Source organism: Scyliorhinus canicula, chromosome 4 (assembly GCF_902713615.1).
Source record: "Scyliorhinus canicula chromosome 4, sScyCan1.1, whole genome shotgun sequence".
Lineage (NCBI taxonomy): Eukaryota > Metazoa > Chordata > Chondrichthyes > Carcharhiniformes > Scyliorhinidae > Scyliorhinus > Scyliorhinus canicula.
This window is the reverse complement of record NC_052149.1, coordinates 149,119,490-149,146,511: the sequence shown is the minus strand read 5'-3', so window position 1 is coordinate 149,146,511 and position 27,022 is coordinate 149,119,490. Positions and strand designations below refer to the sequence as shown.

At 48.4% G+C, this 27,022-nt stretch overlaps 1 protein-coding gene across 1 annotated transcript in view; it reads left to right on the top strand.

Moving 5' to 3' along the window:
* Positions 1–27,022, top strand: part of LOC119965073 (slit homolog 3 protein-like) — a 758,703-nt gene that overhangs the window by 427,972 nt on the left and 303,709 nt on the right. Inside the window, exons 5-6 of the mRNA XM_038795337.1 lie at positions 2,367–2,438; positions 22,275–22,346. Of these exons, the coding sequence (XP_038651265.1) occupies positions 2,367–2,438; positions 22,275–22,346 (144 nt within the window). The remainder of the gene's footprint in view (positions 1–2,366; positions 2,439–22,274; positions 22,347–27,022) is intronic.

Here is a 27,022-nt window from a genome sequence, read left to right as displayed (position 1 = left end):
CCTCCAAAATGGCATCATCGAGGAGTAGGCCGCACCTCGTTGGGACCGCCTCAGGATGTTACCCGAAAGCCCTCCCCCGATGCTCCGCCCTCAATGGGCCGAGTTCCCGATGGCGCGGGACACATGTGGTCTCGTGAACCCGGCGTGGTGGCTGCGGACAGCGGCGCCACAGTCGGGAAAGCCATGCTGCTGGCCGAGGGGGCTTCGACAAACGGTGGGGGCACTGGCGGGGGATGCCCCGACGGTGCCGGGCTGTCCAAGGAGCACTATCTGGCAGGTCGGGACCGCTCGCAGCTGGTGCCATGTTGTATGGCGCGACCACTGCAGGTTGTCACCATGCACATGCGTGGCCACGGACCCGGCAATTCTCCAGGCGTTTATATCGGGAAGGCCATGGGTTTATGTGGCGCGGCTGCTAGCCCCTCACCGGTCGGATGATCGGTGTGAGAGCAGCACCAACTTTTTCATTGTAAAACCAGACAGTTCCTCCGGACATAGCCTCAAAATCGGAGAATCCAGCCCCATGTGTTTACTGTGAAATCTTTGTAAAAACCTTTTCATAAATTGTTTGATGTTGCTCTATACCGACTATCTCAGGTTAGTCATGGACAAGTGAAGCTATCATCAAGGTTCAGTGAGACTAGAAGTATTGTATAAGCTCGGCAATAACATCAAAATACAATAGCAGGTCTTTCTTTCTCTGGTTCTGTGTCTTGCGCGCACACACACACACATAGTTGAAAGGCAACATCAATCATTGAAAGAAAAGATGAGATCTGTCAGAAAAATCACATCATTCGTACAAAGAGGTGAATGATCAGTAAAGAGCTATTCAGTGTGGCTGACAGAATGCAGTTAAATTGATTTGTCCTCTTGTTTTTCTCTCCCTTTCCCTCCAATTTTGTCTCCTGCCTATTTCTGCCTCTCTCTCTCCTCTTTCATCTTATAGAGCCAAAGACTCCCTACAGTGTGGAAGGAGGCCATTCGGTCCATTGCGTCTGCACCGTCCCTCTGAAAGAGCATCCTACCCAGGCCCACTCCCCCGCCCTACTCCCCCGCCCTATCCCCATAACCCCATCTAACCTGCACATTTATGGACTCTTAGGGGAAATTTATTTTAGCATGACCAATCCACCTAACCTGTACATTTTTGGACAATGGGAGGAAACCGGAGGAAACCCACGCAGGCACAGGGGGAATGTGTGAACTCCACACAGTCAGTCACCCAAGGCCGGAATTCAACCTGGATTCCTGGCGCTGTGAGACAGCAGTGCTAATCCCCCTCTCTGTTCTCTTTTCAATTTATGTTCCTCTCTCTCCCCTCTTTTTTGTTCTGCCCAATCTGTCCTTCTCCCTCATTCCGACCTCTGTCTTGGTCACTTTCTGTCCCATTCTGCTTTGCTCGTTTTCCTCATCCTTCCCTATCTCTCTCTCTCTTCATCACTTGCCTTGCTTCTCTCACCTTATTCCTGGCTCCCTCTTGTTATTTTCCTTGCTTGTTATATCCCTCTCTCTGCCTCAGTCTCACACTTCCCTCTCAAAGGAGCAATATGTGAAGTTTAAAAAAATCTCCATCTCCTTGCCTCTCTCTCCCTTACTCCTTTCACTTTGCTTGTATGTTTGTGTATACTGATCTCTTCTGTGTTTCTTGCTCCCTTTCTGCTCATTCCTATCTTTGCCTCACTCTCACTGCAAGATTTTTTGTTGGGTGTATCTGTGTCAGTCTGTATGCACATTTTGTCCATTCCACGGCTTTCATTTTCATGGAGTTTTAGCTATCTCTATTGTTTGGGGGACAGAAATGCCTTCAAAGTTAACATTGATGGCTTTTAGTTTTGCTTGGAAGAATGTCGCCAAAACCTAATTTTAAAGGATTGGGAATCGTTTTTTTAAAATTTGCTTATACCTAGATGAACAATTGTGTTATAAGTTGGCTGGACAGCCGGTTCGTGATGCAGAGTGACACCAACACCGCCAGTCCAATTCCTGGCTGAACTTATTCATGAAGGCCCTGCCTTCTCAAGCTTGCCCCTCGCCTGAGGTGTGGTGACCCTCAGATTAAATCACCACCAGTCAGCTGCCAAAGGGGAGAGCAGCCTATGGTCCTCTGGGGCTGTGGCGACATTTACGGTTTTAATGCACTAAACTCGATTAATTACTGATTTTGTGAATCAGTGTGGTTAAAAATTTTAAAAGCTAAATGTGCATGGAAATGGCAATATTCTGTCTGTGCATTAAATAATTGTTTTAAACAGTTTGGCCAGCCAGTTGTCAGTAGTGATATAACAGATGTTGGCATTTTTGCTACCATCTACTTTGCCTGATTTAAATTGCACCATCCTAAGTCCAGTGCTTCTTATTTACAGTGACTTCAGTGAGAATAGGATTCAAGCTCTACCCAGAAAAGCTTTTCGTGGGATTGTCGACATCAAAAACCTGTGAGTAATTTTTTTTCTGTGCATAATTAATCCTCAGAGTTTTCTTTCATGCAGCCCTGAAAACCCTTAACCCAGTGACCCGCAACAACAATAGATTTCCTCTGCATCAGTCTTGCATGTGCAATGGAACCCTTAACTCATTTCATAAAGGACCAGTTCAACAATCTTACTCCCAAGATGCCAGCATGAATATCTCACGGTTGTAAATTGAGATGATCCTCTGAATTTGTTCTTCTGGAAGTTGTCTGAGGTGACCTTTGTTATCCCTTCTCCTCACCCATCCTCTGCCCATCTTGGGACAGCACAGGGCAGCTGGTGCAACATCGAACCTGCGACTAACCAGGATGTTTTTGATGTTAACCTCTGCTGTGAAATGAAGCAAAACCATATGCTAGCCCTTGGTAAACTGGAAAGGAAATCCCAAATATAAACTTAACTTGGCACAGACACATTTGAATAATTTGGATAATTTTCTCAAACAGTCTTGGATTCAGATTTACGCTTTACTATCTCTGGTCCCAAATTTGGAAAGACTTGCATTTATCCAGCACCTTTCACGATCACAGGCTGTGCCAAGCACTTTACAGTCAATGACATACGTTTGAAGTGCATTTGCTGTTGTAACGCAACATAGAAAATCCCCACATATAGCAATGTGATAATAACCAAATAATCTGTTTCTGTGATGTATGTTATTGGTCTGCCCTGCCTTCTTTTTTAACTGGTGCAGTGCGATATTTCATGTCCACCTGAGAGGGGGCCTCTATTTAATGTCGCATTTCACACAGACACTCCTGGCAATGTTGCACTCCCTCAGTACAGTACTGGGCTGTTAGCTTTGATTTTTGTGCTCAAGTGTCTGCTGTGGAACCTGAACAACCTAACCAGGCTTGCCTGTAATGGTTGACCCAAACCTGTAACCCGTGTGCTCCTATATTTGCAATGGTCAACTGGTCTCAATTGCATTGATCAGGTGAGTGATATTGTATCTATGCCATGACTTTAATTGAACCTCCGAGGTGGTGTTTTGTCAGATACGAAAATTTAATGAAAGAAGATAATAGTGTTGCTACTGTACTTACAGGCACCTGAATCCTAGCCCTATAACTGTACTTACAGACACCTGAATCCTAGCCCTATAACTGTACTTACAGGCACCTGAATCCTACCCTATAACTGTACTTACAAGCACCTGAATCCTAGCCCTATAACTGTACTTACAGGCACCTGAATCCTAGCCCTATAACTGTACTTACAGGCACCTGAATCCTAGCCCTATAACTGTACTTACAGGCACCTGAATCCTAGCCCTATAACTGTACTTACAGGCACCTGAATCCTACCCTATAACTGTACTTACAGGCACCTGAATCCTAGCCCTATAACTGTACTTACAGGCACCTGAATCCTAGCCCTATAACTGTACTTACAGGCACCTGAATCCTACCCTATAACTGTACTTACAGGCACCTGAATCCTAGTCCTATAACTGTACTTACAGGCACCTGAATCCTAGCCCTATAACTGTACTTACAGGCACCTGAATCCTAGCCCTATAACTGTACTTACAGACTACAGACACCTGAATTCTAGCCCTATAACTGTACTTACAGGCACCTGAATCCTAGCCCTATAACTGTACTTAAAGGCACCTGAATCCTAACCCTATAACTGTACTTACAGACTACAGACACCTGAATTCTAGCCCTATAACTGTACTTACAGGCACCTGAATCCTAGCCCTATAACAGGTGTCTGTAAGTACGGGTATAGGTCTAGAATTCAGGTGCCTGTAAGTACAGTTCTAGAGCTAGAATTCAGCATACTGCCACTGGATCCATGGGCGCCTCAGACAGCTGGTTCTCCATACCCAAATTTGGTTCTGACAAGTCGACATCCCACATCTCCACGTCGTGGGATATGTATACCTCGGGATGGCACTGGTGGCAGTGCCTGAGGGAGTGGAGGTGCCATACATAATAATAATAATAACCTTTTATTGTCACAAGTATGAGGTTACTGTGAAAATCCCCTAGTCGCCACATTCCGTCGCCTGGTGGGATAAGCTGGTACGGGAATTGACCCCGTGCTGCTGGCCTTGTTCTGCATCATAAACCAGCTGTCTAGCTCACTGAGCTAAACCAGCCCTCTGCCTGAATCTGTGGTGGTGCGGTCCTGCCCACTGCGGACCTTCCCTCCAATATCAGACAACACAAGGCTCAATCGCATGTGCAGCTGTCGTCCCGGAAGCATTATGCGGCGTAGGCTGGTAATAAAATAAAAAACAGGCTAGTGAATCTCCAGCGAACCCGTCGTTTGCTGCCGCATACCCTGCTGAACTGTTTATACTGTCCATTCAAACAAGCCATTCGATGCCGGGTGACAGACGTGGTCCATTTGAACAGATGCCATTTGCAAGTAAGAAAACACCAATTCCATGATGGTGAAAGCTGTCCCGTTGTCTGAGACCAAGACCTCCAGGATCCCATGGACGCAGAAATTTTGGTGGAGCTTCTCGATCGTGGCCCGCGGTGCAGTGGATGCCGCGGTGCGGAGGACATCCAACCACTTTGAGTGTGCATCCACGATGAGGAGGAACATAGAGCCCTGAAACAGCTAAGCATAAGCAACGTGCAACCTTGACCATGGCCTGCCTAGCCAATCCCAGATGGTGGCAGTCGTTGGTTCTCCTTGCACTGTACACTCTGTTTTGCCAATGTTTCAATGTCCGCATCGATGCCTGGCCACTAGCCATAGTTATGGGCCAGCATTTTCATTTTTGAGAACCCTGGGTGGCCGTTGTGCAGGTCCTTCAGAATGGGTCCACAACCTTTCTCTGGTGGCACCACCACATGGGAACCCTATAGCAGGATCCCGTCTACAACACTAAGTTCTGCTACTTTCTTTTTTTTTTAGAAAATATTTTCTTGAGGCATTTTTCATTTTAACAATTTTAAACATCAAATTTCAATAAAAACAAAACCACAATAATATACACAACAAATCCCCCTGGGCACAAACGTCAGCCAACCCGTCTTGCACAAACAGTGCCACCTTCTCCAACCACTTCCCATCCCCCCCCCCAAAACCCCTGCAATGAACCCCTCAAGGCGAATTTAATTTTTTTGATTCTGAGAAACCCTGCCATGTCGCTAACCCACACCCCCGACTTCGGGGGTTCCGAGCCCCTCCACCCGACTAAGATCCGTCGCAAGACCACCAGGCAGGCAAGGCCAGGGCGCCGGCCTCTCTCGCCACCTGGACTCCCGGGTCTGCCAACACATCGGAGATCAGCACCTCTGGACTCGGACCTGCCCTCATTTGTAATACCTCTGACATAACGTCAGGAAATCCCTGGCAGAAATCCCTCAGCCTCAGACACACCACAAACATATTGACAGCAACCACACCTATTATCCACCTCCTCAAAGAACCTGTGTGCCTGTGGACCACCTTAAACTGTACCAGGTTGAGCTCTTCTTCCCACTTTCTCTTCACCTCCCCTATCGGGGCTCCCTCCCACTCCATCAGCTCCTTATAGATCTCTGAGACCTTCCCCTCTCCTACTCTTGTTCTTGACACCACCTTATCCTGTAGCCCCTGGGGAGGCAGGTACGGGAAGGTCGAAACCTGCTTCCGCACAAAATCCCTCACCTGCAGGTACCGAAACCCATTCCCCTATGGCAACTCAAACTCTTCCTCCAGCTCCTCCAAGCTCGGGAAATCCTAATCAATAAAAAAATCCCCAAATCTCTCAATCCCTGCCTGCTGCCACCTCCATCCAGCCCCCCCTGGGGTGAACCGATGATTATCGCATATCAGCGGCCACACTGATGCCCCTTCCAATCCCATATGCTGCCTCCACTGTCCCCACACCCTCAAGGCTGCCACTGCTACCAGGCTTGTCGAGTATCGAGCCAACGAGAATGGCAGAGGTGATGTCAACAATGCCCCCAAACTCAACTCATGTCCTTACACGAGGCCGCCTCCACTCATTCCCATGCGGACCCCTCCCCCACAAAGGTTCCGCCACTTCCATCGTGAATGCCTTCAGGTTGTCTGGCAGCACGTGGTGCCGAGCCCGATGTGGTGGACTCGGGCCAATACTGGGTCTATCTGAGTCTAGGCCTTGATTTCGGCCGCCACCACAGGCAGTATGTCCACAAAATATAAGGTCGCTATCACTTCGTCGGCACAAGCAGGCTTCGGCGGCCAGGTTGGCAATGGAAGCCGGTTGAAGGCATTCACATGGGGATTCCCTGGATCTGCCCGAGGATGAATTTGTAAGTCTCCAATAAGCTTAACGCTGAATCCGCGCCAATGCCACAGGCAGAATTGCCCTGTCTACTTTTAACAACCCCAATAAGGGTTTGTGGTGCGTAAGGAACGTAAAGGCATGTCCGTATATGGACTGATGAAAACCACTTTGAGGGTCTTGGAGGGAAACACAATGGGCCTTTCTGTCCCATCGTACATTCTGTGGGCCAAGACAGCCCCGATGCCGAATGGCAAGGCAGTCGCAAGTCAGCAGGAGTGGCTTTGATGGATCGAAATGTGTCAGAAGCCGTGAGGACGAAAGTTGCCACTTCACCTCAACGAAAGCCTTCTGCTGCGGTGGGTCCCAAACTCATCTCTGGTCCTTCTTTAGAAGCCGCTGCAAAGGGGCCACCAGTATCACCAAGTTCTGGATGAACTTCATATAATAATTGATTAGCCCCAAAAAGGAACGGAGTTCCATTGGATCCTTCGGTACGGGATCTGGTCTGATCGTCCGTACCTTGTCGTCAACCGGGTGCAATCTGTAACGGTCCGTACAATACCCGGGGAAAACCTCCTGGGTGTGACAAGACGCATTTCCCTCTGCGCAACCGGACCCCTGCCACCTCAAAATGGTGGAGTACGTCTGCAAAGTTCAGCATGTGCTCTTTGTCTGACAACCCGATGATCAAAACGTTGTCCAAATAAACAGTGTCTCGTGGCAATTCCCGAAGTATATTTTCCACAACCCATTGGAAAATGGCATAGGCAGACGACACCTGAAAGGGCAACTTGGTATACTCGTATAAGCAGCAGTCTGTGTACACCGTCACGTATTTCCGCAAATCGTGGTCCAGAACCAACAGCAAGTATGTGTGGCTCATTTCATGTTTGATGAAGGTGCGCCCCCCACAGCTGAGCCGTGCCTAGAGGTCTTCAATCAGGGGTAATGGTCTAACCGGGAGGCACGGTTCACCATCATTTTGTAATCCCCATGATTGCCATCAGATTTCAGGACTGGCATTATTGGTACTGCTCAATCTGTGAACAATACTGGGTGAATGATTCCCAAGGGAGGCACGGTAGCACAGTGGATAGCACAGTCTCTTCACAGCTCCAGGGTCCTAGGTTCGATTCCCGGCTTGGGTCACTGTCTGTGTGGAGTCTGCACGTTCTCCGGTACTCCGGATTCCTCCCACAGTCCAAAGATTTGCAGGTTAGGTGGATTGGTCATTCTAAATTGCCCTCAGTGTCCAAAAAGTTTAGATGGGGTTACTGGGTTACGGGGATAGGGTGGAGGTGTGGGCTGAGGTAAAGTGATCTTTCCACGGACCGGTGCAGACTCAATGGGCTGAATGGCTTCTTCCTGCACTGTAAATTCTATGTCTATAACTGGTCCAAATGGTCCAGCTATGCATCCACTTTTGGTTTCAGGGCATAAGGAATGGGGTTGGCGTGAAAGTGCTGTGATTGTGCCAATGGGTCCATGAGAGCTTGGTGATGGTCCCCTGGATAGCCCCCAGGCATTTAAAAAATATATCCGGACGCTTTGCCAGCACTGTGGGGCGAATCTGCGAGCCCCGTGCCGGGCCGGAGAATCGGAGCAACCACGCCCCGACGGTGGCGTGCAATTCTTCGAGGTGCGGAGAATCGGCGCCACTTGCGCCGGCCGTGGGCCGCTGGAATTGGCGGGGCCACAGACGAGCAGCCGCTTCAACATGACAGAGTCCCGCCGGCGCCGTTCACCCCTGGTCGCTGCCGGCGGGAACTCTGCGGGAACGCTCGGGAGGGCAGCCTGTGGGGGGGGGGGGGGGGGGGGGAAGGGGGGCTTCTTCACTGGGGGGTGGGGGGGGCCTCCGATGGGGTCTGGCCTGCGATCGGGGCCCACCGATCGGCGGGCCGGCCTCTCCCCTCCCGAGCTTATTTCCTGGCGCGGCCTGCCGCTGAACACCGACACCATGTTGGGTCGGGACCGGCGCGTGGAAGAAGTCCCCCGCGCATGCGCAGGTTGGCACGGCCCAACTGCGCATGCGCGTGTTGGAGCAGCGGTAAGGAGGCTGGAGCAGCGTGAACCACTCCAACGCTGTGGGGGCCAGAATAGGTGGTGACCGGGCCCTGTTCGCGCCGTTGTGAAACAGCGTTCACGACGGCGCGAACACTTGGCCGGCATATCGGAGAATCGACCCCTATGTTTGGTCCATCAGGGCACATCTAGCAAACGACACTGCCAATCCAAATGGAGGAGCTTTCACCAATCATGCCCCAGTAAACTAGGCCCAGTCCCCTGGACCACAACAGTAGTAAATTTGCGAACTCCTGTACTTCGTACTCCATTGGGACCAACCAGGTTCCTGCAATCGCTAGTGATTCCCGCGCACATGTCGATAAACGAGCATTTGTGTCCATGACCTCCAACTGGTGGACTCCGGAACGGATGCAGTCGAACATGTCCCGATTTACCATGGAAGCGGCAGCCCCGATATCCAATTCCATCAGGATTGGGAACTCATTCGCCTGGACAGTTACACAAATGGGAGCCATACATGGTGCCACGCTACAATCCAAGTGCTGGTGGTCGTTGACCTCATCGTCTATGAAATGTGTCCTATCCTAAGTGATGGCTGCACTGTGGTGGTGGGGTGGTGGATGGGTGGGCTACCTCTCCGGTGCCTTTCTGTCCGGTCCTTCCAGTCATTGGTATACCGATCCCTCTGAATTGGGTCCACCGAATTGGGTTTAATACACAATAGTTACTTACATTCACCACTCCCCGAAGGCTCCCCGTACCTGCCCCACACTTGGACTGGGGTTTCGCCAAACTCCCCGGTTAAGGGTCAAGCCCCACCCACTTATCGGGACAGATCATATTCAGGTGAGGCCACGGGGAACCAAATGGTCCAAACCCCCTCGCCTCCATTCGGGTTATAACACAGCTCAAGGTCTGCACTAGCAAGTACCTGAGACTCAACCCAGTGACTCTATTACAGGCACCTGAATCCACCTGTAGTTACAGGCACCTGCATTCTAGCCATATAACTGTAGGTAAGTACCTGAGGCCCAGCCCTATGGCTGTATTTACAGGCGCTTGAGTCTTAGCCATATAACTGTATGTACAGGTACCCAAGTACAGGGCAGCACGATAGCACAGTGATTAGCACTGTGGCTTCACAGCACCAGGGTCCAGGTTCGATTCCCCGCTGGGTCACTGTCTGTGTGGAATCTGCACGTTCTCCCCGTGGCTGTGTGGGTTTCCTCCGAGTGCTCCGGTTTCCTCCCATAGTCCAAAGACGCGGAATAGGTGGATTGTACATGCTAAATTACCCTTAGTGTCCAAAAGGTTAGGAGGGGTTATTGGGTTACAGGGATAGGGTGGAAATGAGGGTGTAAGTGGGTCGGTGCAGGCTCGATGGGCTGAATGGCCTCCTTCTGCACTGTATGTTCTATGTTCAATGTTCTATGTTCTACTGCTGCTTCCCTTGTCACCCACAGTGACTGATAATGAATATAAGACAAGAGAATAAAGAGAATAGTATAAAGGAAAGTGAAATGAGAGAAGAGAATTTGGAATGTCAGGTATTACATCCTCTTGCTACCTTGTGACTTTTGGTTGCATTGCCGCACAACGATTTAAAGAAATGGATGCCTTCAGGATAGCTCCAGCTTTATGGCAGAATTAGCATTCCTTTTTAATTCTTTAATGCAATCAGAAGACTTTTGGAGCTTGGAGAGCAATGGACGGAACAAAATTCATTTATCCAAGTTTATTTCATTTGTAGCAATTAAACTTGGGCCTGTCCAAATCAAACCTTGTAACCAAAGTCCTTGGAATTCATGCTATCGAGTCTATCTCATAATTCTGGTTAATGTTTAATTTTGGAAACCAAAAGCTACTGTAATTTATCAATTCCTGCAATGAACAAAACTCACTTGTGAAGCTAAAATAATCTTGAAGCCTAAGATGGTAGCAAGATCAATTACTGCTTTGGACACAAAGCTAAGTAAAATGGTTGCAGTGATTTATACTTATTGAGTAAGTGTTTCATGGTACCCACCCTGTTAAGCACAAGAGAGAGCTAATTTATCATAAAATGTACTGTAATTCTTAATTGCTCTTTCAAACAACTTTATTGGAGCCATGATCTCTGAATATGTCATTCTGATAACATCCCCTTTTCACATTCATTTTAATATTCAGTTACTTCCAGTTCTTTTGCCCGCTGCATCCATTTTTCTCCAACTTTCAACTACATTATTTTCCACTGCAAAAAGATTTCAGGTAAGATATCCCTGCTGCCCATGTGGTGCCGCTGGATACCTGGCTGTCACCCGGAGTGACCTTTCACCTATTAGAAACACATGTTGCTCATTGGGAAGAGTTCACTGCTATAATTTACCCATAATTTAGCACTAACTGACGCAAATAAATTTTGCTGAAGAAGCTTAGGGATCTCAGTCTGATGTCCATTACTCTTTGCTCAATTAACATCAGCAGTGGCGAACTGGTCATTCATCTCATTGTGGGGCCTTGTTGTCCATAAATGGCTGCACATATTTCCTCCCAAACCTAGAGTCATCAAAATTCAAAGAATGATTCATTGACTATGAAGCACCTTCGAAACCTATGAAAGGTAGGATGGAATTGCAAGTTCCTTTCTTCCTGAAAAAATCCTAATCCATGTTCCTATCAATTTGCAGCTTGATTTGCCTACCATACTCTTTCTTGACCTGTTGATCTGAACCTTCCATAAACTGCAAGTCATCTCAACGAGGGGAAATTTTCACTTCTGCACAGAGTGCTGGCTGAGGCGAGAAAACTGCTGTTCTGCTCGCCAGCTGCACAGCCTGCTTTTCTCATCACATTGTGCAGCACTCTGCAAAGGAAAATGGCCATGTGGCTCCCCCCGCAATCAGGTCGGTGGGGTGGGGCTGACAAAAGCCGAAAGAGTGCCCCAATTTCAATTAAACAGGAATTACCCCTCCCTTCACCTCCTCCACCCACAGACATGGGAATCCCTCCACGGATATATGGAACCTCCCCCACCCAATGGAACTGCCCAACGGGCTCCACCCCAACACTGCTCCCAAGATGCCAGGGACAGTGACAGGGTTCCAAGAGGCAGTGTCAGGGGGCAGTGCCAGGGCAGTCATAGAATTTCTGCAGTGCAGAGGAAGGCTTCTCGGCCCAATGAGTCTTCACCGACCCTCCGAAAGAACAACCTAACTAGGCCCACCGCCCCCTCCCTATCGCCCTAACACTACATAACCTGCATATCTTTGGACACGAAGGGGCAACTTAGCATGGCCAATGCACCTAACCTGCGCAGCTGTGGATGATGGGTGCTCTGTGCCACCACAGAAATGAAAATGAAATGAAATAAAAATAGCTTATTGTCACAAGTAGGCTTCAAATGAAGCTACTGTGAAAAGCCCCTCGTCACCACATTCCGGCGCCTGTTCGGGGAGGCTGGTACGGGAATTAAACCGTGCTGCTGGCCTGCCTTGGTCTGCTTTAAAAGCCAGCTATTTAGCCCTGTGCTAAACCAGCCCCTGATGGCAAACTCCATTTGGAACATATGGCCATTCACCTGTATCGGGACACGAATGGGGGCCACATGGGGCACTGCTAAACAGTTCAGCTGCATCTCAGCTGGGAGGAAACCGGAGTATCTGGAGGAAACCCACGCAGGCATGGGGAGAAATTCCACACAGTCACCCAAGGCTGGAATTGAACCAGGTCCCTAGTGCTGTGAGACAGCAGTGCTAACCACTGTGCCACCGTGCTACCCAGCGACAGGATACGGCATGGGCATGTCCCTCTCCCCTCCCAGGGAGCTGTACTTGCCTGTGCACCCCCAATAGATCCCCTTCGACTGGTTTCCATTTTTATTAACCTGTTGTAAACCCTGACGTGACAGGGAGATCCCAATATGGAGGGAAGATGGAGCAGGGAAGCTTTCTAATGTTATTATAAGTTATTTAAATGAGGATTCCAACCTTTCCATCACTGGTGGGTTGTGTGTGTGTGTGTGTGTGTGGGGGGGCAGGGAAAATCTGAAAATGAGGTTGCACCAGTGAGATTCTCGTTTTTTGGTTCTCGGGCGATGTGTGAACTTGGGGGAAAATCTTGGTCGACGTTTCCATATCTATTAAGTTCCACCACTCTTACCCAGGGTGACCAACTGTGAGTAAATGTATTGGTCACGGCACCCCAGTCGAGGTAGGCGTCAGCCCCGGGGCCGGGTCTTGACCCAGAAGAGGCCGAGGGTGAGGCTGAGATGCAGCTGAACTGTTTAGCAGTGCCCCGTGTGGCCCCTATTCATGTCCTGATACAGGTGAATGGCCATATGTTCCAAATGGAGTTGGACATGGGAGCTGCCGTTTCTGTGGTGGCACAGAGCACCCTCGATCTTATTAAAAGAGGCGTGCATACTTTGACTTTGGCTGACATCACTCGTTTGGCTCCTTATACTGGGGAATGGCTGACTATTGTGGGGTCTGCCCTTTATAGCGCCTAGCAGTTCGCCTTCACCTCATTGTCATGCAAGGAGCCTGTTGGGCCGCGATTGGTTACACCAGCTGCAATTGCATTGACAACATAGACTGCCAGAACCCACTTGGAGGATATGTGCTGTACTGATCAAATTCCTGAGGTTTTCCAGCCTGGCTTAGGTACAAGTAACGAGGCTGTGACCAAGATCCATGTGGACCCCGAGGCCCAGCCCTGATATTTTTGTGCCCACCCCGGATCCCTACGCTTTAGTGGAGAAAGTCGAGACCGAACTTCGTTGCTTGGAGAGTTTTGCATCATTAGACCTGTGCCCTTCGCCCATTGGGCGGTGCTGGTCATGAAGCCGGGTAAGGCCTCTGCAGAGACAAGAAATTGACGGTGAGCATGGCTTTGAGGTTAGACCGTTATCGTTTACCACGGATCGAGGATCTTTATGCAACATTGGCTGGTGGTTGTACATTTACCTAATTGGACATGAGGGTTTGGACACAGATATCGAGACGTTGGACCAGCGTCTCCAGCGTTGTGCTCCATCTGTCAAGAGTACCAGAAGCTCCCGCGGCAGTACCCCGGCATCCTTGGGAGTGGCTGGTGTCTACTTGGGTTCACGTACACGGCAATTTCATTGGTCCATTCCCGTGTTCGATCTTTTTCGTCCTGGTGGTCGCCCACTTCATGTGGTTGAAGGTCCACAAGATCGACACCACCACCTCCCGGATGATCGTCGACCGATTGTGCATTTCTTTTTCCACCCTTGGACTCGGGGTTGCTCTTAATGGATAATGAAGTCTCTTTTACGAGTGGTGAATTTCCCGCTTTTATGAAAAGTAACAGGATTTGTCATGTCTGCACTGCCCCATACCACCCGGCATCAAATGACTTGGCAGAAAGGGCAGTGCAGAAGGTTAAGTGGAGACTAAAGAAACTGACTTGATGGACACTAGGCTGACACATTTTTTATTGTTATGCAGGACCACGCTGCACGCAGTAACTGCCGTAGCTCCTGCTGAGATGTTAATGGGTTGTAGGCTTCACAATGAGTTTTATTCTCCTGGACAGCAGTGCTCAGATGCTCTGTAACCAAGCTTTGCAAGGATGTTGCCCGGTTCAACTTCGACCTCTTCAATACTTCTCACCTGATGACACGGTGTTCATTCATAACTTCAACTACTTGCTGGCTTTCTGGGATTATTCACCATCAAACAGAGCCAGTCTCTTACCAAGTTCAGGTCCGTGGGCAACTGATAAGATGGCATTTGGATCACATTTGCTCACAACGGTTGCTCTCTCATGAGGTTCCTGGGAAGAAATCTGTCCTAGATCCGCCGACTCCATTGCCGAACCGGCCTGCTGTAATGCCTCCAATTTGTCATGATGCGGACATGTCCAATGTTTTATCTTCCGATTCTGAAATGGAGACGCAGAGGTCTGAGGGCTCGGATGCTGATTCAACAATTCAGCTGCCTCCTGCCGATCGTCCACAATGGCGTTCCTTCCTCAGACGACATTCACCGGTGAGGTATATGCCGATGGATCCGCCACATCAGGTACATGATGATTTGTCAGGACCACCGAACACAGTCCAACGTCATCCACCTGCTCCTCCTCCTCCTCATCGGTTCTCAAGGGTGTCTTTGTACTGTTGGGGGAGAGGAATGTTATATCCCACACGGGACATATAGGGTGGGAATAATTATCTTCCCTGTGGCACTTGCAAAGTATGAGCTCCACCGCTGAGGGGCAGGGAAACTCTACTAACCAATGTATAAAATGTTGGCCAGTAAGGCACCAACCAGTAAGGCACCAACCAGAGAAGGAACCTGGTAGGGATTTACCGAGTAGCGTAGCTATCGTTGTTGTAAGTAAACCGAGTTCTTTATATTTTATTTGGTGTGGACTCCCTTTGTCCTTACTAAACTACCAATATCTGGCACAATCCTGTGGCCACGGTGCGCCGCAACAGCAGCTTGCCGTGGCACAGCATTGCCCTTGAAAGCCAGGCGATCCTGCTCCCGCAATCTACCTGCTCGCAACGCGATCTCGCGAGACGTTGCAGTAAGCCTTACTCTAATGTGCAGATTCCCGAGGTACTTGAGGGTTTGGGATTCAACCCATTCACCTCCGAGACCTCGGACATTTGGTTCTGGACCCCACAAACATGGACCAGTTGGAATGGCACTCATGTGGCTCTCCAAGGGGATCAGAGGCCCACAGCTGCATGCCTTTTGGACTGGATGGTTCCCTGGCACGTCTGGTGCCACCTGGGCACCCTGGCAGTGCCAGATTGGCACGTTGGCAATGCCACCTGGGTGCCAGCCTGGCACTGCTGAGGTGCCCAGCTGGCATTGCCAGGGTGTCAGGTTGACATTGCCTAGGTGCCAAGCTGGCAGGTTGTGTAAGTGCACGACCAGGCCATGGCTGCCCGGCATGGGGGTTGGGGGTGTGCGAGTGGGGACTGGGACCCTCTCGTATTGTGTTTGGGCTGCGAAGGTGCGGGAGGCGGGGGGGGGGGGGGGGGATCGTGGATTGCTTTGGGGTCTCAGATTGGGATACCAATTTAACAGTGTGGTTGACTCTGAAACGGCCTTAGCAATCTCGGAATTAAGAAAGGACAACAAATGCTGGCCTTGCCAGCAACAACCACGTCCCATGAACAAATGATAAAAAAGGGCACCTTTTAATTATTTACCATCAGCAGAAGATAGGTTCCCAGACCTGTAATTTCCAAGGTTACCCCAATGGATAATTTTAACATTCATTCTTTTAATCCTCAGACACTATTCACATTTCCGAAGATGGTGAGAAGGGCTTGAAAGTTTGGCCGGTCATTTTTTTAAGTGCTAGGAATCTTGGGCGAAATTCTCCCCTACCCGGCGGGACGGGGGGTCCCGGCGTAGCAGAGTGGCGCCAACCACTCCGGTGTCGGGCCTCCCCAAAGGTGTGGAATTTTCTGCACCTTTAGGGGCTATGCCCGCGCCGGACTGGCTCCCGCTATGCCGACTGCTGCCAACGGCCTTTGGCGCCCGCCGGTCGGCGTCGGGGCTGGCCGAAAGGCCTTTGCCGGCCGTCGTGAGTCCACGCATGCGCCGGGGCATCAGCGGCCGCTGACGTCACCACCGGCGCATGCGCAGTAACGGGGGTCTCTTCCACCTCCGCCATGGTGGAGGCCATGGCGGCGGCGGAAGAAAAAGAGTGCCCCCACGGCACTGGCCCACCCACAATCGGTGGGCCCCGATTGCGGGCCAGGCCACCATGGGGGAACTCCCCGGGGTCCGATTGCCCCGCCCCCCCCCCCCCCCCCAGGACCCCGGGGGCCCGCTCGCGCCGCCAATCCCGTCGGCACAGTGGTGGTTTAAACCATGTCGGCGGGACATCGGCCCATCGCAGGCTGGAGAATCGCCGCGGGGGGCACGCCGATCGGCACGGGGGACACGCCAATCGGCGGGGCATGATTCCCGCTCCCGCCGATTCCTGGGTGGCGGAGAATTCCAGCCACGGCGGGGGCTGGATTTACGCTGGCCCCGGGCGATTCCCCGACCCTGCGGGGGTCGGAGAATTCCGTCCCTCATTTGGGACTAGTGTCCTGCCTTCCCTTATTCCTCAACCAAGCAGTCATTACCTTCTCGGAATCTTCACACAGGATGTGCTGACAGAGTGGGGATACAGAATGTGGTACAGTGGACTCACGACGATTATTTGCACATCCCTTTACTCTCATGATCACAAGCCTATTTATTGGCTTCAGGCTGTTGCAGTAACTAGGATGTAAGGACATTCAGATCCTGTGTAAATGCAAGGTTAGAATGATCCCCAAACTGTAATTTTTATCGTTGGGGCTAACTGAAAATCTGTAGCAGATGTGAAAATGTTCAAAACGATTCTATTGTACATGATGCGGAGACACTGACATTTATTTGAGTGACATAGTGAGTGAGGCCGGGGATGTTGGATGGAGGACTTTTATTTTGTTGTAAACTGCAGCACAATTCTAGTTGCTACAATCCCTGAAACCTCATCCATCATTGCTGTCAGGAAATGAATGCTTTTACGTTAGCCTGAACAATGGGTTGTGTTTAAACACCAGTTTTAAGGTAACAGGCTGAAAACCTCAGAGAAACCTGTCAATCACAGGCTGCAGCAAGAGAGATTGACGACGGTTCAGATGTGATGCCATTTCAATGTCATGTGCATGACAATATCAGACTTCAGTTCTTACACTTTCAGACTTCTATGATCTAGGAGGATGCTGAGCCAGTGAAGAGCAAAGACCTTAGTATCAGCAAACCTTGAAATCTGTTGCTTTCTTGGACCTAGAGCTGGCCAATTGATTGCCATGTTGCTGTTCTTGCCTGTGCTGAGACATTTTGCAATGTTCCCTGTTGGTACAGGGTCACGATAGGATTTCTTTAGGGTGTACCTGTTACTTTAAGAATGCTACCATGGACTGTTACTTGCAAAAAAAAATAATTCTTGTTTATTTAAAGATCTAAGTAGATCTTAGTCTCTACACAAGGTTGCGATTCTGCACCCCACCAGATCACAGTTACTTGATCTTTTCTTTTATAAATTTAGACTATCCAAATCATTTTTTCCAATTAAGGGGCAATTTAGCGTGGCCAATCCACCTGCCCTGCACAGATATGGGGAGAATGTGCAATGAAAAGCATTGGGGGTCTGGATGGGGGGAATATCCTGGCATAGGAGGGGTGGTATGGCTGGGGGCATGCGGAGTGTGTGTAGATGGTGACCGGAGCGGGGGGGGGGGGGGGGGGGGGGGCGTGCGTGGACTCACGACGGCCGGCAAAGGCCTTTCGGCCAGGTGATGAGTTCAAGTGCATTTTTGTTTTTTATGTAACTGGGCAAAGCCCCACAGGACAGGACAAAGTAATTTAAACAGCCCACCTCTGCACTCACGCAGGCCCTGTGGCAACCTACAACCTCATTCCCTGATTGATATACCTTGCACATCCTAATAGATTGTATTACAATAATCCTCATCATAGCATCTGTAACATATTGTCCCATTCATCCAAAGTGCAATTGTTCCCTGTGATACCTTGTCCCAAGCAAGGTGATAGGCTGGTAGATTGGCAAATGCAATGTTTTTGCAGGTTTGAGTCTAGTGCTGGTATCCAGTGATTTCCGGCACCTTTCAACAGACTAGAAGAGAGCAAAATTCACACCATACTGCCCATCAAGTACGAAAAGCATTGGGGGTCTGGGTGGGGGGAATAACCTGGCATAGGAGGGGTGGATTAGGTATTGGTGGGGGCATGGAGAGTATTTGTGGGTGGTGAGGGGGTGTGAGGTGGTGAGCGCAAATGCTTTTTTGTTTTTAGCGTAACTGGGCAAAGTCCCATAGCACAGAGATGAGTCATTCAAACAGCCCACCTCTGCATACAAAGGCTTAAACTGAGGCACTGAGGCATAAGATTAAAAGAAGTAAGAGCAGGAGTAGGCCACTCGGCCCATCAAGCCTGCTACACCGTTCAATGGAATCATGGCTGATCTGATTGTGACCTTAACTCCACTTTCCTGCCTGCTTCCATAGCAACCCCGACTGCCTTGCCCCATAGCACTCAAATCACTTGCTCAAAAGTCTGCCCAACTCAGCGCTGAATATAAGCTAAGCCCTATTGAACATGTGAAATTTGTCCAACAAATGCCTCGAAAGTGAGATTCTGCAGGATTGCATTTTGCCCAAAATGCCTTGCAGATATAAAATAGTTGTTTGTTTAATTTTCTGCTTGTTTCTTACAGCCTCTCCCCAGCCCAACACCTCACACCCAAGAGCACTTCTCACTTATTGAACGGGGCAGGAAAGGCCAGGAGTGGGGTCATTTTTTTAAAAACATCGTTTTTACTAATAATGATCACGTTGATGAACCACAAATTGCCCAAAAAATCTCGAGCCTGCATGTATCTAAACATTTCCCCCTGCTCCAACCCATACTTCGCTTCCAGCTCCTTCAATCCTGCAAAGTGATCCCTAAGAAACAAATCTTTTAGTGTCTTAATCCCCTTCTCCTCCCATTTCCAAAAATTTCCATCCCATCTCCCTGGCTCAAATCTGTGGTTTCCCGAAATCGGCATTTCCCTTGACCCTGCCCCCAACCCGAAGTGTTGGCAAAACTGCCTCCAAATTCTTAATGAAGCTATTATTACCGGACTCCCTGAGTATTTCCCCGGGGCTATCGGGAGCGGCGCTGTTGCTAGTGCTTTCAATCCTGACCCCCTGCACAAACTCTCCTCCATTCTGACCCACTGGGAATCAACCCCTCTGACCCAGCTCCGCACTTTCTCCACATTCGCCGCCCAGTAGTAATACATCAGGTTCGGAAGACCCAAACCCCCTGCCTGCTTCCCCTCTGTAGCAGCACCTTTCTAACTCTGGCCACCTTCTCCTCCCCATATGAACAAAGTAATCCTTCCCTCAATCTCTCTGAAAAAAGCTTTTGGCAGGAAAATCGGCAGGCATTGAAAAATAAACAGAAATCGCGGCAACACGTTCTTTTAACCACCTGTACCCGACCCGCCAGTGACAAAGGGAGACCATCCCACCTTGCCAGATCAGCTTTCATTCTCCCCACCAAACTAGAAATGTTGTACCTGCGGAGCACCCCCCGCTCCTGGGCAACCTGCACCCCCAGATACCTAAAGTGAGTCCCTGCCCTACGGAATGGCAGCCCCCCCCCCAACCCTGCCCCCACCCCTGGCCGAGACACGACAAAATACTCACTCTTGGCTAGATTTAGTTTGTACCCCGAGAAAGACCCAAACACTCGAAGCAACACACCCTTCCCTATCGCCTCTTCAAACATCCCCACCATCAGCGGTGCCAGCTTATCCTTGAATTTTTTATAATATTCCACCGGAAACCCATCCGGCCCTGCCACTTCCCCGACTGCATCCTCACAATCGCATCCTTTATCTCCTGCTCCACTATCGCTCCTTCTAATGTAGCTCCGTCCCCCTCCCCTAACCTCGACTCCAACCCATCTAGAAATTCCTGCATTTCACGGTCTCCCCCAGGTGGCTCTGACCTGTACAACCTCTCATAAAATTCCTCAAAAGCCTTGTTAATCAGATCCGGAGCCACCACCAACTTCCCTGCCCTTTCCCTCACCTGAACAATTTCCCTTACCGCTGCCTCCCTCCGGAGCTGACCTGCTCCATGTTCGTAAACTGTACCCCTTGCTCGTCTCAGTTGGTGCACCGCCTTCCTTGGGGTAGATAGTCGGTCAAAGCTCGCCTATAGTTCCTTCCTCTTTTCCAGCTTCGCTGGGTCCCCATCTTCTGCATAACTCCTATCTACCTCCAACATCTCATCATCCATTACCCTCTGGCACTCCAACCTCACCTCTTTGTCCACCCTGGCCTTAAACAAAATCACCTCACCCCTCACGACCGATTTGAGAGCCTCCCAAACAACTGCCTTCGACACCTCACTCGTACAGTTGAGAATACTTGTTATTTCTCATATCCATAATAAAGCCATAAGTATAACTAACAGATAAAAGATTTTGACATTTTATCATTTTTTTTGTGAATAGCTTAATTACAATTCTTATTTACAGGCCAAGGCCTGGAACGTAGTTGGATTTTCTTAATACCTCAAGAGTTGGAAAGAGCACTGGTTGCTTAGATAATCTCAACGCCTGCAGTCTTTGTGAAAACACATGTAGCAGGGTGGGTTTCAATGGTTTAAGGGGGAGTTTGTATTTCCTTTTTACAGGGCCCCCCTCTACCTACAAAGCTGATGGACTCTTGTCCCCTCCTATAATTCCTGCGTGTCCCGCTACATTGGCAAACTCTGCGGGACTCTGCAGTGGAAAATGAATTCCCGCCTCCAGGCCAAAAGCAGGAGGCAGGACTTGGGGGCGGAATTTTGCCATGATGGCCAGTTGAACCGATGGAGCTGCTGCCAATTAGATTTGGTGACCCATTCCCAAGACCTAACAGCCCAGTGATGGTGGTGTTGCCATGTCAGGAACCACTGCTGCCGGGCAGACCCTCTGTGGAACCTGAATGCCCATAAAGGAAAACTTGAATGCCCATAAAGGAGGGACCTTGAATGCCCATAAAGGAGGGACCCCCCCACCCCCCTCACCCCATCGTTAGACGATTAGTGAATCAAGTTGTACAGTGAAGAACTACTAGTCCATTAAAAAGAATATTCTAACCATTTCATGGCTGCTGCGTTATCCCCCTAAATGCTCCCCACACCCCCAAAATTTCCACAGCAGTCCTATACAAGTGGGATGATGGTGCATTTTGGCATGATTTACAACACTGTGCTGTGCGCTGGCAAATCCTTTTCTTTTCAATGGTTTACAAAGGACTTTTTCATGTCGATGGTGCCCTTTTAACACCGGGAGCAGCTTGCCCCGAAGTCACACAATTTTGGGCAGCAAACCCCCTCATAGAGGGGAAGGAGTTGATGATTCACGGTCAGGGCAATGTGGTCAGCTTTTGGCACACAGCACAATTAGTGAATATCGAATGAGATTTGTTGTGCTTAATTTGGAGTGCAGTGTACTCTGTGTGCACGCTGACAGATCAGCACAGTGATTGAGCACTCAGCATTGTGTCAGGGACTTGTCAGGCAGACTTCGAGACGGCCTCCGAAACCAGGAGAAAAGAAGGGAGTAAAAAAAAAAATTCTGGTAGGTTGTCGAGGGCAACTGTGCGACCTCAAGTGATTTAGAAGCCTTTACTTTTAATGAAATGGTTTCAATGACAGGACAGTAAAAGCTTGTAATGGATTAGGCCACCTAATGTAATGAAATTACTCCCTCTCCCTTTAAAAAACTGCGCAATTAATATTTACGGAGAGCTGATAGGCTTCTGTGCTCAGTGCGAGTCTTCTCATTCGGTGAAGAGAAAGGCAGTGTGGTGTGCAAGGCCAGAGGAAGCCCGGTATTACAGGGTGGCAGGCTGAGTTTTACTAGTGAAGGGGATGTAACTGTGGTGAGGATGTTCGGGGCCCCTTGCCTGCTGAAAAACGGGGCTTTGTTTTCTCGCTGCCCCCTCTGATGTGTTTTTGTTTTTTTTCTTTATTTGTCTAACAGGCAGCTGGACAACAACCACATAAGTTGTATCGAGGATGGAACCTTCAGAGCCTTGCGTGACCTGGAGATCCTGTAAGTGTGGACCTGCTCTTTTTTTTTCTCCTCCTCCTCCTTTCCCTTTGCCTGCAATTTGTCTGTAACCTTGCCATGCTTTAACCCATTCCGGGTTGGGAAGCTTCCCGCGTGTTGCTGGAGCTGAACCCAGTCTACCAGACAGGGGACGCTTCATTGAGATTTCTACGCGGTACTCTCCTCCCTCTTCTTCACCTCGCGGTGCGTAGCAAGCCAACAAAGAGGCACGTGCGAGGTAACGTTACCTGATAGAGAAAAATATTCAAAAATGTGTCTTGAGGTGGACAAAGTAAAAAGAGGGTTAAATTCACAGGAAATAAAAGTTGCATGCAAGCAGGAAAATGAACAACATGAAAATAAATCTGCCCAGAAATGAAGGGTGAGGATGGAGCTGGGGAGAGTTAAGACATTGATATCCAATCTCATTTTTATTCATAATTAAATCCTGGCTCTTCATACGAATCAATTATTTTCATTTGAATCTAGAATCTGAATTACACTTTGAATGATGTATCTGTTATGCGCTCTTTTATGAGAGGGGGAAGGGCAAAGTTTTGTCTTTTTGACCTTTCAGATTAAATAAACTCTTCATGTTAGTAATTGCCTTACAGTGAGGGAATGGTGAGGACTTTGCTGGTCACTGCACGCCAGTGATAATTCCGAATGTTTGAAATTCTAGGGATTTATGGAGAAGCCCCTTTCCCATCCTGTCCATAAGATTTATTGGGGACCTGTGGTCCTCACTGACTCTCCGGGATTGCACATATTGGATGCATGTGGCTGAATCTGGCCCGTGTATATGGTTAATTGAATACCTTCATTTTTTATAAAAGTGACTTGGGCTTTGTTTCTCTGCAGTAATTACTGAAGGGAAGTGCCATGATGTCATGAACAGACGATATTATTACACTCAGGTGGCAAGTCATTTCTGGAATTCACAACAAGTAAAGCTTAAACTAGGGCACTGAGACACCCAGCACTCAGTACGCTGGGGGAAACCCTTTTGAACAAGTCAAATGAGCCCAGCAAATAGCTTGAAAGTGGTGCCCACTAGCATTCCATTTTGCTAAATGTACATTTCAGAAATCAAATATTTATTTGTGAATATCCCATCTTAACCCCCGTCAAGTTATTCCTGGCCACAGCAACCATTCAGTGCTATGTGTTCTCTTGTAAGGCATCAACTCCAACTGAGTAAAGAAAGCAGAAATGTACAGGAGAAAGCATCTGATTTCATTTTTAATAATACTTATGTTATCAGCCTTAAAGCTACGGTTCACATAGTCCATCTTCTCTTTGTTAATGAGAATTGGTCCAGAACACTGTGCAATCTTCTAAGTTATCCATTTATGCACAGAATCAAGGGAATGAATACGATAACTTTTCTTACATGCTAGTTTTTCCTTAATGAGCATTCATATTCGATGATGACATTACCACTGAAATTGTTAAAAAAACAATTGATTCAAAGCTTTGCGGTTCCTTTTTTAAAATAAATTTAGAGTACCCAATTATTTTCTTTCAATTAAGGGGCAATTTAGCATGGCCAATTCACCTACCCTGCACATCTTTTGGTTGTGGGGGTGAAACATACGCAGAATTGGGGAGAATGTGCCCGAGGCCGGGATTGAACCCGGGTCATCATAGATCATAAATCATAGAATTTACAGTGCAGAATGAGTCTATTTGACCAATCAAGTCTGCACCAGTCCTTGGAAAGGGCACCCTACTTAAACACACGCCTCTACTCTATCTGGGGTAACCCAGTAACCCCATGTAACTTTTTGGACACTATAAGGGGCAATTTAGCACGGCCAATCCACCTAACGTGCACATCTTTGAACTGTGGGAGGAAATCGGAGGACCCGGAGGAAAACCACGCTGACACGGGGAGAAGGTGCAAGCTCCACACAGTCACCCAAGGCTGGAATTGAACCCCGGACCCTGGAGCTGTGAGGCAGCAGTGTTAACCACTGTGCTACCGTGCCTCCCCTGAGCGCCGCAGGCAGCGTCCTCAGCGCCGCAGGCAGGAGTGCTAACCACTGCGCCACCACATCGCCCCTTTGAGGTTCCTTAAAGCATACTGACCTCTTTCTGTTTTCTGACTTGAAAAGTTGTAACTTTCAGGAAAGGCTGGGCCTCTTCTATAGAAAAGAGAAGGCTGCAAGGTGACCTAATAGTGGTCTTTTAAATTATAAAGGAGTTCAATTGGATAGAAGTAGAGAAGTCATTGTGCACTGAAATAAAAATTGGAGGTCATAAATATTAGATAGTCACTAATAAATCCAATAAAGAATTCAGCAGAAAGGTCTTTACTTAAACAATAGTTAGATATGGAACTTGCTACCATGTGGAGTAGTTGAGGAGAATAACATAGACACGTTTAACAAGAAGATATGTGAAATCAAAATGGAAGTTGCGTGGTGGTTAGCACTGGGACTGCAGCACTGAGGACCCGGGTTCAAATCCCGGCCCTGGATCACTGTCCGTGTGGAGTTTGCACATTCTCTCCATGTCCGCGCAGGTTTCACCTCCACAACCCAAATGATTTGCAGGTTAGGTGGATTGGTCACACTAAATTGCCCCTCAATTGGAAAAAAAAATAATTGGGTACTCTAAATTTATAAATAAATAGGGAGGGGCAAGGTTGAGAAGGCAGGGCCTTCATGGATAACCTCAGCCGGTACGGGAATTGAACCCGCTCTGTTGGCGCCGCAATCAACTGAGAGATAGGTACATACGTGGGGGAGATGGCAATAAAGGATATTCTGTAATCGTTCAATGAGATAGGATAATAGGAGGCTCATGTGGAACAACATGGACTTGATGGGTCAGATAACCAATTTATGCACAACAAATTTTAGATAAGAAATGGAAGGCCAGAAAGCTGTGCATAATTTCAATCTTGACTGCATTGGGGATTGGTGTATTTGATGTGGCTTAGCCCATCACATCTTGGGTCTGCAAGGAAGGAATTGCTTTGCAAATATTTTGCCTGGATGGTGGTTTTCCAAAGATATATGGATAAGTATAAATACAAGTTCAGAAGGCAAGCGTGCAGTGTGAACCTCCTAAAGACAGAAGATTATTCCCATTTTCAATTGAAAATACCTCTTTAGGAAAAGTAGCATATGCACATGCACATACATTACACACATACACACACTTGACGCACACACACACATGCAACAGATTACTTTGTTGTTATCGAATAACGTTCCTCGGGTCATGTTAAATGTTGATGTCTTCCGTTAGTTGAAATAAAACCTCCTGGAGTTTTCTGCAGCTTTTGGAAATTTCTTCATGGTGTTGGCAATTTCACATGCTTCAGTAGTGCTTCTGAATGCGTCTCATCACCCCGTCTGCTAATCCTGTCGTACATAAGAGTGAAGGAAAGGGCCAAGGAGGTGCTAGCAAGACAAATATAACAAGTGCGCAAATCCAAGAACAGTATTCTTCCTGCCCACCGACACAAAATTAGCAAAGAGGAAGGAATGAACTTAGGCAGAAATATCAAGTTTGCAGGATTGGCACCCTTAGGTCACCAGCTAATTCTGGATAGTAAATGCAGCCATTGAGGAACTGCTGTGGCTTCAGTTGAGATTAATGCTCACTTGGAGGAGACAGCTGCTGATCCACTGATGACTGTTCCTTAAACCTCACACTGTTTGTCTCAGTGAGTCAGCTGAGTAACGGTAATCCCATTAACTATGTGCAATGCTTTTAAATACTGATTTATTAATGTCAGAGATTGACGAAATTTTGGTGATGCAAAGTGCTCCCTTTTAGCTTTGCTGTCTCCCTGCAAGAAGCAGACAGCACAATTTGTCATTTTTGTCTTTCTTTTTTGCAATGGATCAATAAACTCCTTTATTATTCTTCCTAATGCTTTTATGAAGTTTTACAGCTGGCCCTTTTTATTGCTTGATGGAAAAAAGGTAAGTTGTTTCCTTGGCAACTTCAAAACTACAGAAGCAACCTTTGAAGTGAGGTGTCCCTAATTTCAGATTCAGCACAGCTGGCTGTTTCCAAGCATGTTAGTCCAGACACAAACACAACACAGGTCACTTTCCGCCTCTAATCCTGATCCGCAACGCACTGTCTAACTCAAATCCAGCCTCCGAGGATGTCACAAACCCACTGTCACTCTGAATCAGTGCTATCTTCCACTGCCACTCACTTATCCACAGGAAATGTGGGGCTGGAGCTTTGGCACTAGGGACGGCATTTGGATTATCCATATAATTGCATGATTGCCAGAAATCTAAAAAAAATAATTTCATGATTGCTTCAGCCTCCTGCCAAGTCCTGTTGAATTCATTGATTCCTGGCATTGGCAATTCTGTCACGAACCAGGTGTGTTCTTGTGCAACTCCCAAACCCCACACCACCCCTAACCCGCCCACCCCCTCCCAACCAACCAATTGCTGCAGTCAAGGGGAGGTTTGGCATTTTTTGACCGCAGTGATAAATCAGTAACAATCCCCCTGATGTCAGCACGCCTGGGCTAGCATAAATCTGTGCGCTCCGCAGTCTGGAGATAGGAGGAGGGGAAAACGCAAAGCCGCAACATGGAGTTCAATGCGCTGGCGCAACCAGAAAGAAAAATCACGATGTTCAGGTCTACCCCATCACCTTTGTCTATTCACATCTCGCCGAACCGCTTTCAAGCAGGA